The sequence below is a fragment of the Malus domestica genome, chromosome 02 (assembly GCF_042453785.1).
Source record: "Malus domestica chromosome 02, GDT2T_hap1".
NCBI classification, from domain to species: domain Eukaryota; kingdom Viridiplantae; phylum Streptophyta; class Magnoliopsida; order Rosales; family Rosaceae; genus Malus; species Malus domestica.
In genome coordinates, this window is record NC_091662.1 from 27,924,755 (window position 1) to 27,939,139 (window position 14,385).

Here is a 14,385-nt window from a genome sequence, read left to right on the forward strand (position 1 = left end):
TAAGAACAACATTAATATCGACAAATCAACGCTTCGCTTGATACATTGTGCAAATTTATGTCTATAGGCTTTAACCATGCGTATACAGATTTATTTTATTTGGCAGACACAAGATATGCCTAGTACCGAGCCATTCGGTTTTATTACCAAGAACTTGAGCAGTGATAATATATGTACCTGCTGAAGTAAGAACTTCAACCAAATGGCCTCGACAAGTTACAAGTTTGAGCAGGTAGAAATGCGTAGTACTTAAAGCTTGGCAATGGCAGTTACAGGCAAGTTTGATCTTGCAGGGAGCTTTAAATCTTCCCATCCTTCATCGTCCAACTTAGAGAAGTACCGCTCGACCATATGGTCAGTGACGAGCTCCAATTTAGAAGGCTCCCACTGCATGAAGAACCAAGAGAAGAATCCAACGAAAATTAAAGCCTAAGTTGTAGGAATAGAGACATATTTGTATAATAAAAACACGTGCACAGCCAGATATATGTGTGTGCGCGCTCGTGTGAGTAAGTACATAAAAGGGATCCTACACCCAAAATTATTTGTCCTGTTGGCATTAGACCAAAATTTATAAGGCGTTTCAATGACTACACGTCCGAACTTGAAAAAGTCTGGATGAGCAGCTGAGATAATTTCTTTACACACATAAGTTATGTTGTCAAAAGCAAGCCCTCATTATAAGACAAGGGTCACTTTGTGGCAGCACAACCATCAATGTGGTACACGATTTAAACGTTCCATGTTTTAGGTTTCGAATAAAGGATAACAGCAAACAAGTTAATTTAAAATGTTTAAATATATTTGTTGATTATAATTAGATGATGATCCACTTTCACTATTTGTTGATTATTTGCACGGATGATATTTCAAGAGAAAAGTAATAAAATGTCATTTACCTTTGGGTTCTTGTCCTTGTCCAACAATAAAGCTCTGCAACCCTGCAATTAGAAGCAAAGCTAAAGTCACCCGAAAAAACAAAAAAACGTGGATAAACTATGTTGACAAGCTAACCTCTCTGAAGTCCTTGCTGACTTCTCCTTTCACCACATGCGAAACCATTCTATATTCACGAACAAGGCACTGACCAACTCCCTGAAGCCTTCCTTCTCTAATCTAAAATTGAAGGGAACACATTAATACCAAGCCCAAAAATTTTGCAATTCAATCTCATACAGCGCAATGTGTCTCAATGTTTGTCCTGAGCGTATTATAGAACTTCAATTCCAAGCTTTAGCCTTAGGTGATATTTGTGCGGAATACAAATACCTCATTTTCTGCCGAGAGAAAATGAAAAGAAATACCTAACTTGCAAGTACATATTTTTTTGCCCTTCATAACCGTGAGATTACATGTTCATGTGAGCCATAACTTTATATTTTACCTTACTATATTGAATTTCACCTTACTCCCTTCAAAGCATAACTTTATATTTCACCTTACTATATACAATTTACGACAAAGCATGAACTCATATTCTTAGAATATCGTTATGGAACCCTATCCCATCTGTCCTGTGCATAACAAGCAATATTTTTCTTGCCTGATATATGGAGAAAAAAACAATCTAATATCATACCAGATTCATACACAAACTTGATATATAATTTTGATATGCTAGAATTAACTAACTGCAACTTTAAGGCCTGCAGTAGACATACTGATCTCAAAGAAATCTTCAGACTCATTGGTGATGCCTTCGTTAGCGCTTGAACTGTTGAAGTTAACCAATCATCTGCCCTGTTGTTAGCCTCCTCATCCTCCTTCAATAGCAAATCATAGGTATGGTTAAGTAAATATACATGTTTAGTCTACGAGTATAACACTAAACAAAAACTATTTAAGTACCGAGCCAAAGGAGTATTAAACTTTCCAAAGATGCGAAACAGAGAACATCAAACCAGGCCTTCCAATATTTTAAATTCAAATCAACTTACAAGTGCAGATATAATTTCTTCTACAGTTCTTCTAGAAAAGCATTTGTCTATAACGTCCATCCTGTATTCAAAACAGCTCAAACATTACAAATAAATACTCCCAGCTTTTCATTTTTGATAATATATAACTGGTTCAACAACTGATGGGTCTAGTTGAACTAATAGACATCAATTTCTGGACTATGCAATGGATTTGTTAAATTTGACAAATGCAGAAAGATGTAGTGTAGCAACTTAAACATTTAATTGTTTGATGTGCTTCAACCATTAAAACAACGAATATTGTGGTGAACTGAGTAATGTAGTTGGTGTCCTAGGTTTTATAGAGTTCACGCTTCCACTATGAGGATCCATATTGTTATAAAATCTTGTGTGTTCCACTGGATATTCCATTGGAAGTAAAATAAGACCACACAGAACAGTGAATAAATTTAAGGGAAAGTTCAAAGCAACTGGTGCATGAGAACTTCAGTCCATTAAAAGAAAAGAAAAAAATCACAAAAAAAAAAAAAAAAAAAAAAAATCCTAGAAGAAATAGTTAAAGAAAAAAGGAAAAGAAATACTAACCGGAAATAAGCACTTTTCTTTTTCAGAGCTGGACTCTGCGAGTATTTATCTATAATTGCTTGAATATTGGCAAAATCACTTGAATCAACTTTGTTTAAAGCTTCTTCTAACAAAGACAATCTCTGTCAATAAAGCAAAACACAGAATAAGCACTCAAGTTTAACATGCTGCTACTTGTTATGATTCTAACCAGCATAACTCCTTAACCAACCAGGTCATCTTCCTGTTAATTTTCAATTAGGCCCATTAGAATAGATAAATTATGACGATAATAAGAGGTGGCATACTATTGATGGAACAAAATGTGTGGCAAGACCACAAGCAAGCATTTCAGCACCATCCAATCTGGTACCTGTAAGACCAACATATTCTCCTGCAGTGCACATATTGGAGAAGGGACAATCAAAAATTGAGTACAAAAGATAGTAAAGAAGAGGAGTGCATGTCATAGTTGCCACTACTTCATACAAAAGCCAGTACAGGAAAAAAATAAATTATTTACTGAAGTCAAACAAATATGCAAACCAGAGACATAACAGATATTACCAAAGAATCCAGGAAGTCTGGACAAGTAATAAGAGGCACCTACATCCGGAAAAAGTCCCAAAGCAGTTTCGGGCATTGCAAAAACCTGCAAAAGATTAATCAGAAATACAAGGAATTAAGTTGTTACTACAAAGACAGATATCTTTGCAATTGGTCTCCCCAAACACAGTTAAAAATCTCGACCATTCGTTGGATACCAACAGCGATGCAATTATGCACAAATAACACACTAAGCAGATTCCTTGCTTTTCCATATATAAAACAACAGATCCCTCTTCTTTCCCAATAGAACGGTCAAACCATAGTCTAATATCATATACAAAACTTGGGATTTCATGCATCCCTTGGCCTGGTATAAAAATGGGAACTTATGTACCTTCCTTGCGTGCTTGTTCTTTAAAAGTCCCCCATTTAGCTCACAGCATCTTAGCTCTCCATAAATATAAAGAAATGCTACATTTTAATCTCTGGTAAGTGCAATATATGCCATAAATATTTTTCAACACAATCTCAGCATTCGCCTTATAGGCTTATATTATTCTCAAAGCCCGTGGACTTTGGCCATGACGCAGAATGTGTTTTTATACATTTTCTAGGGTAATAGAAAGGCTATGTTTTCATTCCTTGATCAGGTTAACTCAAACTTACATATTTTCAATGTACTCACAGAAACCTTGGGGTCCATAACTCCATATACAACAACAACCATACAACAACAACCAAGCCCTATCCCACTCGGGTCCATATAAAGCAACAAAATTATTACTGATGTACAATGAAAAGTAATGAGATTATTTTCAAGATATTGAAGTGACAAAATAACTATTATCTCACAACGGACAATTAACTGCAATACTTACAGATACAGCATTGAAATTTTGGATATAGGACACTCAGAATTATCATGGGTACAACAACAACAACAACAACAACAACAAAGCCTTTTCCCACTAAGTGGGGTCGGCTATATGAATCCTAGAACGCCATTGCGCTCGGTTTTGTGTCATGTCCTCCGTTAGATCCAAGTACTCTAAGTCTTTTCTTAGAGTCTCTTCCAAAGTTTTCCTAGGTCTTCCTCTACCCCTTCGGCCCTGAACCTCTGTCCCGTAGTCACATCTTCGAACCGGAGCGTCAGTCGGCCTTCTTTGCACATGTCCAAATCACCAGAGCCGATTTTCTCTCATCTTTCCTACAATTTCGGCTACTCCTACTGTACCTCGGATATCCTCATTCCCAATCTTATCCTTTCCCGTGTGCCCACACATCCCACGAAGCATCCTCATCTCCGCTACACCCATTTTGTGTACGTGTTGATGCTTCACCACCCAACATTCTCTGCCATACAACATCGCTGGCCTTATTGCCGTCCTATAAAATTTTCCCTTGAGCTTCAGTGGCCTACGACGGTCACACAACACGCCGGATGCACTCTTTCCATCCAGCTCGTATTCTATGGTTGAGATCTCCCTCTAATTCTCCGTTCTCTTGCAAGATAGATCATAGGTAACGAAAACGGTCGCTTTTTGTGATCTTCGCTAGATTGCTCCGGTCATTAGTGTGGATAAGTATATAAATGGATAGAGATAGGAAAGCAAACACAAGATGTACGTGGTTCACCCAGATTGGCTACGTCCACGGAATAGAAGAGTTCGCATTAATTGTGAAGGGTTTACACAAGTACATAGGTTCAAGCTCTCCTTTAGTGAGTACGAGTGAATGATTTAGTACAAATGACATTAGGAAATATTGTGGGAGAATGATCTCGTAATCACGAAACTTCTAAGTATCGGAGTGTGGTGTCGTCTTGACTTGCCTTATCTGTCTCATAGGTAGATGTGGCATCTTCTCTGGAAGTACTCTTCCTCCATCCAGGGGTGGTATCTTTAACTGGTGGAGATGCACAAGGTAATGTATCAATTTCACTTGAAGCTTACTTGTAGTTTCAGGCTTGGTCAAGCGCGATACAAACCATGTAGTAGGAGTCCCCCAAGTCGCCGAGCTAGGGGGTCTGCTGAAAGAGGTGACAGACAAGGTAAGCAATCAGAGCTCCGACTGATTGTTCACCTTCTCCCCATCTTGCAGCAGCATGAAGGATAAAGAGAAGAAAAATGAGAAGAGATGATATGAGATACTTTTGCTTTTGAAGAAGTAACTTTCCACAGGCTTATTCTTGAACTGAGCTGGAGGGTTTTCTGGTTTCCTCCAGAGTATAAGGCCGACTGAAGAATTTGAGGGTCAAAACAAGTCCATCAAATCTAGAGTACGTTCCACCCTGCTGATATGGGATACTTTTGCTTTTGACAGAGTAATGGATGTATCGGCACGTGTGCTGTTACGCTTGTCTCCACATGCTTCCTTGTATCCTTCGCACTTGCCCTATCTGTTCCTCAAGCAGATGCGGAATCTTCCCTGGAAACATAAGATGTTGAAGATGAGTACTCGAGAGCAATGCCAGGTAAGTAATCAGGTAAGGGGTTCCAGGCAGTCAGTTCCTGGCTGGAAGCTTGATTCCAAGTGCTGACTGATTGCTCTCTTTCTCCTTGTCTTGCAGGTAAAAACAAGGCCAAAAGAAAAAACAGGAAAAAAGCATGATATGGGATACTCTTGCTTTTAACCCTGATGATATGAGATATTCTTGCTCTAGTATAGCTTGTTTGCAGAGGTATTATCGGGGGGAAAGAAAGCTGAATATTTCGAAAGGCTTTGTTGGGAGTGCCCTCTCAGATATGATGAAGGGTTGAGCATTTTTGCAGGTCTGCCTGTCCGTTGGGGATGGAGGTCGACATATATAGGAGTCTCCCTAACAACAAGTAGTAATGTTATTCCTTTACCCTGCTTGGTCATAGCACGGTAGTGGGAGCTGCCAGTTTCACATGTTTTAACTCTGTCAGAGCACTTTGAAAAAGTGGTCTATGGTATCTGGCTCTCGAGATTCGGAGAACGATGCCTCTTCGATTTTTGAGAAAGCAATCATGTTGGGGGTCTGACTCTCGAGATTCGGAGAGCAGTGTCTCTTCGATTTTTGAGGAAGTAATCATGTTGGGAGTCTGGCTCTCGAGATTCGGAGGGCGGTGCCTCTTCGATTTTGGAGCAAGCAATCTTGTTGGGAGTGTTGTCTCGAATGTGAGTAAAGGTTGGACATGTTTGCTAGTCTACCTTGCCACGAAGCACAAAGGTTGACACATAGGGACTTTCCAATTATCCAGCAATGGTACTGTTCCTTTACCCTCTCTTCGATTTTGAGAAAGTAGTCATGTTGGGAGTCTGGCTCTCGAGATTCGGAGGACGGTGCCTCTTCGATTTTGGAGCAAGCAATCTTGTTGGGACTGTTTTCTCGAATGTGAGTAAAGGTTGGGCATGTTTGCTAGTCTACCTTGCCACGAAGCACAGAGGTTGACACACAGGGACTTTCCAATTATCCAGCAGTGGTACTGTTCCTTTACCCTTGTGGGTAATAATATGGTAGCTAGACCTTCAAAATTTATGTGTCTAAACTTTGTTAGTGCTGTTTCTTTGCTATTCTTTTACCTTTCTTGGTCAGAGCGATGTAGTGGGAGCTGCAAGCTTCACGTGCTCAACTTTGGCAGAGAACTTTGGCAAAGTGATCTGTGGTACCCATGAGTTATTGTTGCGTGTGGGAAGTGGGTGATTGAACAGTAAGATTCATGTGCTTTCTACTTCACCAGAAGTCTTCGACAGAATGCCCATAATTTCTGCAAAGCTGAGTGTGCGTGTGACAGGTGCTGACAAGGCTAGAAAAGTAGGTGCCTCTTTGATTTCTGAGATCGGCCCTCGTGGTCTCTGAGCAGCCCAGCTTTTGAGAAAGCGAGCGCCTCTTCGATTGATTCGGAGAACGGTGCCTCACCGATTTTTGAGAAAGCAATCATGCTGGGGGTCTGGCTCTCGAGATTCGGGGAGCAGTGTCTCTTCGATTTTTGAGAAAGTAATCATGTTGGGAGAGTGGCTCTCGAGATTCGGAGGGCGGTGCCTCTTCGATTTTGGAGCAAGCAATCTTGTTGGGAGTGTTTTCTCGAATGTGAGTAAAGGTTGGGCATGTTTGCTAGTCTACCTTGCCACGAAGCACAGAGGTTGACACACAGGGACTTTCCAATTATCCAGCAATGGTACTGTTCCTTTACCCTCTCTTCGATTTTTAAGAAAGTAGTCATGTTGGGAGTCTGGCTCTTTAGATTCGGAGGACGGTGCCTCTTCGATTTTGGAGCAAGCAATCTTATTGGGAGTGTTTTCTCGAATGTGAGTAAAGGTTGGGCATGTTTGCTAGTCTACCTTGCCACGAAGCACAGAGGTTGACATACATGGACTTTCCAATTATCCAGCAGTGGTACTGTTCCTTTACCCTTGTGGGTAATAATATGGTAGCTAGACCTTCAAAATTTATGGGTCTAAACTTTGTTAGTGCTGTTTCTTTGCTATTCTTTTACCCTTCTTGGTCAGAGCGATGTAGTGGGAGCTGCAAGCTTCACGTGCTCAACTTTGGCAGAGAACTTTGGCAAAGTTATCTGTGGTACCCATGAGCTATTGTTGCGTGTGGGAAGTGGGTGATTGAACAGTAAGATTCATGTGTTTTCTACTTCCCCAGAAGTCTTTGACAGAATGCCCATAATTTCCGCAAAGCTGAGTGTGCGTGTGACAGGTGCTGACAAGGCTGGAAAAGTAGGTGCCTCTTCGATTTCTGAGATCGGCCCTCGTGGTCTCTAGGGAGCCCAGCTTTTGAGAAAGCGAGCGCCTCTTCGATTTCTGAGATCGGCCTTCGTGGTCTTTGAGCAGCCCAACTTTTGAGAAAGCAAACGGCTCTTCGATTTCTGAGATCAACCCTCGTGATCTCTAAGCAGCCCAGCTTTTGAGAAAGCAAACGCCTCTTCGATTTCTGAGCAGGCGCCTCTTTGATTTCTGAAGCTTCGTCGAGTGCAGATTTTTATAGGGGCTGACATTAAGTTCCAAAGCACACTTGAATCTCCACCAGTAGAAGCTTCATTCTTGCACTTCTAAGATCTTGATTTGTCCGACCTCTTCTCTCTTCAACACCTTTGAAAATGTCTGGCCCCTCCGACCGTCGTTTTGACTTGAACCTTGTTGAAGAGGCAGCCCCGCCTTCTCCAGACAACATATGGCGCCCATCCTTCGTCTCCCCAACTGGTCCTCTTACCGTTGGGGATTCCGTGATGAAGAATGATATGACCGCTGCGGTGGTGGCCAGGAACCTTCTCACTCCCAAAGATAACAGACTACTTTCCAAACGGTCTGATGAGTTAGCTGTTAAGGATTCGCTGGCTCTCAGTGTTCAGTGTGCAGGTTCTGTGTCTAATATGGCACAACGCCTATTTGCTCGAACCCGCCAAGTTGAATCATTGGCGGCTGAAGTGATGAGTCTCAAACAGGAGATTAGAGGGCTCAAGCATGAGAATAAACAGTTGCACCGGCTCGCACATGACTATGCTACAAACATGAAGAGGAAGCTTGACCAGATGAAGGAAACTGATGGTCAGGTTTTACTTGATCATCAGAGATTTGTGGGTTTGTTCCAAAGGCATTTATTGCCTTCGTCTTCTGGGGCTGTACCGCGTAATGAAGCTCCAAATGATCAACCTCTGATGCCTCCTCCTTCTAGGGTTCTGTCCAGTACTGAGGCTCCAAATGATCCCCCTCCGGTGCCTTCTCTTTCTGGGGCTCTACCGACTGCTGAGACTTCTCCTAAGCAACCTTTGTGAATGCTCCCTCTTGTGTGTTTATTTTGACTCATGTATATGTACATATTTGTAGCTTATCGGGGATATCAATAAATAAGCTTTCCTTCATTTCAACGTATTGTGTTAAATACACCAAAGCCTTCTTCGCTAAGTTCTTTGAATTTTCTTTTGTTGAAGCTTGTATGTTGAAGCTTTCTGAGTGGAGCATGTAGGTTGGGGTAGTGTTCCCTTAATTTCCCGAGTGAGGAAAACTTCTTGGTTGGAGACTTGGAAAATCCAAGTCACTGAGTGGGATCGGCTATATGAATCTTAGAACGCCATTGTGCTCGATCCTGTGTCATGTCCTTCGTTAGATCCAAGTACTCTAAGTCTTTTCTTAGAGTCTCTTCCAAAGTTTTCCTAGGTCTTCCTCTACCCCTTCGGCCCTGAACCTCTGTCCCATAGTCGCATCTTCTAATCGGAGCGTCAGTAGGCCTTCTTTGCACATGTCCAAACCACCGTAACCGATTTTCTCTCATCTTTCCTTCAATTTCGGCTACTCCTACTTTACCCCGGATATCCTCATTCCTAATCTTATCCTTTCTCGTGTGCCCACACATCCAACGAAGCATCCTCATCTCCGCTACACCCATTTTGTGTACGTGTTGATGTTTCACCGCCCAACATTCTGTGCCATACAGCATTGCCGGCCTTATTGCCGTCCTATAAAATTTTCCCTTGAGCTTCAGTGGCATACGGCGGTCACACAACACGCCGGATGCACTCTTCCACTTCATCCATCCAGCTTGTATTCTATGGTTGAGATCTCCATCTAATTCTCCGTTCTTTTGCAAGATAGATCCTAGGTAACGAAAACGGTCGCTCTTTGGTATTTCTTGATCTCCGATCCTCACCCCTAACTCGTTTTGGCCTCCATTTGCACTGAACTTGCACTCCATATATTCTGTCTTTGATCGGCTTAGGCGAAGACCTTTAGATTCCAACACTTCTCTCCAAAGGTTAAGCTTTGCATTTACCCCTTCCTGAGTTTCATCTATCAACACTATATCGTCTGCGAAAAGCATACACCAAGGAATATCATCTTGAATATGTCCTGTTAACTCATCCATTACCAACGCAAAAAGGTAAGGACTTAAGGATGAGCCTTGATGTAATCCTACAGTTATGGGAAAGCTTTCGGTTTGTCCTTCATGAGTTCTTACGGCGGTCTTTGCTCCTTCATACATATCCTTTATAGCTTGGATATATGCTACTCGTACTCCTTTCTTCTCTAAAATCCTCCAAAGAATGTCTCTTGGGACCCTATCATACGCTTTTTCCAAATCTATAAAGACCATGTGTAAATCCTTTTTCCCATCTCTATATCTTTCCATCAATCTTCGTAAGAGATAGATTGCCTCCATGGTTGAGCGCCCTGGCATGAACCCGAATTGGTTGTCCGAAACCCGTGTCTCTTGCCTCAATCTATGCTCAATGACTCTCTCCCAGAGCTTCATTGTATGACTCATTAGCTTAATACCCCTATAGTTCATGCAATTTTGTACGTCGCCCTTATTCTTGTAGATAGGCACCAAAGTGCTCGTTCGCCACTCATTTGGCATCTTCTTCGTTTTCAAAATCCTATTGAAAAGGTCAGTGAGCCATGTTATACCTGTCTCTCCCAAAACTTTCCACACTTCGATTGGTATATCGTCTGGGCCTATTGCTTTTCTATGCTTCATCTTCTTCAAAGCTACAACCACTTCTTCCTTCCGGATTCGACGATAAAAGGAGTAGTTTCTACACTCTTCTGAGTTACTCAACTCCCCTAAAGAAGCACTCCTTTCATGTCCTTCATTGAAAAGATTATGAAAATAACCTCTCCATCTGTCTTTAACCGCGTTCTCTGTAGCAAGAACCTTTCCATCCTCATCCTTGATGCACCTCACTTGGTTTAGGTCCCTTGTCTTCTTTTCCCTTGCTCTAGCTAGTTTATAGATATCCAACTCTCCTTCTTTGGTATCTAGTCGTTTATACATATCGTCGTAAGCCGCTAACTTAGCTTCTCTGACAGCTTTCTTCGCCTCTTGCTTCGCTTTTCTATACCTTTCACCATTTTCATCGGTTCTCTCCTTGTATAAGGCTTTACAACATTCCTTCTTAGCCTTCACCTTTGTTTGTACCTCCTCATTCCACCACCAAGATTCCTTTTGGTGTGGGGCAAAGCCCTTGGACTCTCCTAATACCTCTTTTGCTACTTTTCGGATACAACTAGCCATGGAATCCCACATTTGGCTAGCTTCCCCCTCTCTATCCCACACACATTGGGTGATTACCTTCTCTTTGAAAATGGCTTGTTTTTCTTCTTTTAGATTCCACCATCTAGTTCTTGGGCACTTCCAAGTCTTGTTCTTTTGTCTTACTCTTTTGATATGTACATCCATCACCAACAAGCGATGTTGATTAGCCACGCTCTCTCCTGGTATAACTTTGCAATCCTTACAAGTTATACGATCCCCTTTCCTCATTAGAAGAAAATCTATTTGTGTTTTTGACGACCCACTCTTGTAGGTGATCACATGTTCTTCTCTCTTCTTAAAGAAGGTGTTGGCTAAGAAGAGATCATATGCCATTGCAAAATCCAAAATAGCTTCCCCATCCTCGTTTCTCTCCCCAAAACCATGGCCACCATGAAAACCTCCATAGTTGCCTGTCTCCCTGCCCACGTGTCCATTTAAATCTCCTCCTATAAATAACTTCTCCGTCTGAGCAATTCCTTGCACCAAGTCTCCAAGATCTTCCCAATTATCATGGGTAATTCAGTCATATTCTACTGTGAATAATATAAGCAGAAATTAACTTCCCATAGTTCAAAACAAAGAGGGAAAATAGAGAAAACAGGAAAATATGCAATTCATAAATAGTTCAAATCAAAAGGATGCACCCCAAATTACTCCCAACTTAAGAGCTGAGATAAAGTGAGACATACCGAATTCTCAGTTGCAACACGAAATCTTCCATGTATTGAAGCACCAGCCCCACCTCCCATAACAATTCCGTCCAGAATTGAAACCTTCAGTGATGTCATGATAATAGTAAGTAAAATATATTTTTTCCAAATAAAGCTATATTGACCTAGAACGAAAACCTCTGAAACCAAAACTCAATAAGTTTTAATATGAAAACAGAAATTAACAAATGAACTGGGTCACCTGGGGTTTACTGTACGTTGCCAGCAAATAATTCAAGGTAAACTCCTTCTGAAAAAAATGAGCAGCTAATCTCCAATTTCCTAAGTTATACAACAGGGTGATCTCAGGTTGAAAGTAATTTATTGCAGACTATAAATAGATACACAGCATAGCAGAAAAGGGGAATGGACACTAGTTGAAAATTTAATAACAGTTAAATGAAACTTGAACCTAAATTGATGATATAGCTCAGTACTTGATGTTAATGATCAGTGTATGCGCTCAATAAAAATAGAAAAAGAAAAGACAGATGACAAAAAAGCAGTTATGCCTTCATTAATCTGACGAACCACAGCCGCTACATCTCCACCAGCACAAAAAGCTCTTCCTTTCCCCTACAAAAATACAAACAAGTTGCACCTCACAATGTTTTACTTTCACTGTCTAGCTGAAAACAGGAGTATGAACGTTCAAGAATTATTTCAATCAAAGTTTTAGTCGATAAAAGCCCAGCCTCTATCCCAGATGATCCATTATACACCATAATAAACTGTAATCAAATCATCAACCTTTTAGATTGCCATTAAGCAAGCCAATTGAAACAGCGGAAAATGAAAGAGAATACCAAGCTGGCTTTGGTTTAAATTTAATGCAAGAGACTGTGAAACTTATTTTGCTCCCAACCATTTTTAAGGAAAATGGTCAAGATGAATTAGGGGAAACAAGTGGTATGAAACATGTGCTCCCAATAAACTTAAAATTCCTTTTTCTTGGAGAAGACACAACAGAATCGAAAGATGGCTTTACATCTTAACAGGATTATAGGTTCGCAACATCAAGCCAAAGACTTTGATGCTAATATTTATGAACAAAACTCAAAAGCAAATGTAAGCACCATAGCTTTGTCAAAAAGAGAGATAAATTAAATGGTTAGAAACTTACAAACATCCAACTGCATATGCATAGTAACTTCATGCTAATACAGCATTACTGGACTTCTTTCTCGTTCCTCATTGATGAAGTTTAAATACAATACATAAAACTAGAGCATGGAAGAAGCGTACCTTGACAATTAGCAACTTGACATTAGCATCATCATCATAGGCAAGGAAAAGTTCCAACAGACGAGAAATCTACCCAAAAAAGGAACAAGAAATGAGAAACATTATAATCTTGTTTCACCAAAACCCATATTAATCATAGTTAAGTAGATAATATCGCTACATGAAAAAGTTATAGACACGGCATAGTATGAAGCAGCTTAATTTAATCATCTAACAGTCATTTAAAAGATGATGCAGGCAACAAAAGACTGAGGATAAACAATGTTTGAGATTCTGTTTATTTTCTACATGATACCTCTATGGGATCTTCAAGGCTGATATGATTCTTAGAAAAGCATATACCTTCTTAAAAAAAAAATTAAGAAAAAAAATGAGAGGGTATACCTTCTGCTAAAATCTTATCCTTGAAAATGTACAATCTAATTCCAAATTTAAATTCGAGAAAGTTGAGTTATGAATCAAAAATAACACAGAACACAAAACATCAATCATAAAATATAGACACAAGAAAAAAACCGGAAAAAAGAGTAAGGTCTCAAAATTTCAACTCAAGCAGTAAAATTCATGATAGGGAAATACCATATCAAAGTTAAGGGCATTCAGTTGCCGAGGCCGGTTCAATGTCAATGTCCTCACAAACAAATTCTTCTGTACCAAAACCTATCAGATAACAAGAACCAAGCCATAAGCTCCAGACAACTATTAGGCAACAATTGAAATAAAAGCACTAAATAATCACATAATCCGCATTTCTACAATAACAATTTCCGACCCAATTCAGGAAAGCAACTAAAAATTGGAATTCAAGCATTAGGAACACAAATTTCAAGATGCTCCATGTTCCACTCCTAATTTGCACAGAAGCCAAACACACAATAATATGGATTGAATTAAAACAGAAGAAACACACACACAGATATATATATATATATATATATGTATATATATATGTATGTATGTATTGTAAAGGGTATGAATAGAATAAAAAATTGGTTTACCGAATCTTCTTCGCGCGGAGTAGAGGTGGAAGAAGCCATGGTTGTACTGGAAATGCACTGAAACGACAGCTACAGACGCGCACGCCTGAAGCTTTTGTATAGTGGTTTCAGGCTTTCAGCTGAATACAGCGGGACAGATTTGTAATTTCCATGACCCAAAACTTTGGTGGTGTTTTGATCGGTCAGAAAAAAATGGTTGGGCCCAGTAATTAGAGTCTTGACGCAAGCCATTAGGACTACCAGCCTCGGACTCCGGTCCACTTGATTAGAAACCATGTTGTGTGTTCGACTTACATAGTAGAAATATCTTATAATATAAAGAAAACTAATGAAAATGGTTTGAAAATTTTGAGTTTTAACGATAAGGGCAAAATAAAGGGTAAAGTGAATAGTAC

The 14,385-nt window shown here is 40.2% G+C and overlaps 1 protein-coding gene across 2 annotated transcripts; it reads right to left on the reverse strand.

The window, feature by feature from the left end:
• On the reverse strand, positions 1 to 14,144 carry LOC103407846 (3-hydroxyisobutyryl-CoA hydrolase 1-like). Of its 2 annotated transcripts, none has more exons than XM_070817521.1 (14): positions 13,991 to 14,144; positions 13,572 to 13,652; positions 12,993 to 13,061; positions 12,260 to 12,323; positions 11,950 to 12,029; positions 11,727 to 11,810; positions 3,051 to 3,135; positions 2,792 to 2,877; positions 2,505 to 2,626; positions 1,938 to 1,998; positions 1,662 to 1,760; positions 1,015 to 1,116; positions 900 to 941; positions 1 to 387 (listed from the first exon to the last, which is right to left on the reverse strand). In XM_070817521.1, the coding sequence occupies exons 1-14, from the start codon at positions 14,027 to 14,029 to the stop codon at positions 250 to 252; spliced, it is 1,152 nt and encodes a 383-aa protein (XP_070673622.1). In that variant the 5' UTR covers positions 14,030 to 14,144; the 3' UTR covers positions 1 to 249. The 2 variants fall into 2 exon arrangements, with proteins under 2 accessions (XP_070673622.1, XP_070673620.1); XM_070817519.1 differs by having other exon boundaries at positions 1,662 to 1,763.
• Positions 14,145 to 14,385: the final 241 nt, after the last annotated feature.

Bases quoted from the DNA above. Each gene is read 5' to 3' on its own strand.
- LOC103407846 (XM_070817519.1), bottom strand. From the start codon at position 14,029: ATGGCTTCTTCCACCTCTACTCCGCGCGAAGAAGATTCG. The intron at 12,324-12,992 runs GTACGCTTCTTC...GTATTTTTGTAG, and splicing joins TCAAGTTGCTAATTGTCAAG to GGGAAAGGAAGAGCTTTTTG. The intron at 11,811-11,949 runs GTGACCCAGTTC...ACATCACTGAAG, and splicing joins CAACGTACAGTAAACCCCAG to GTTTCAATTCTGGACGGAAT.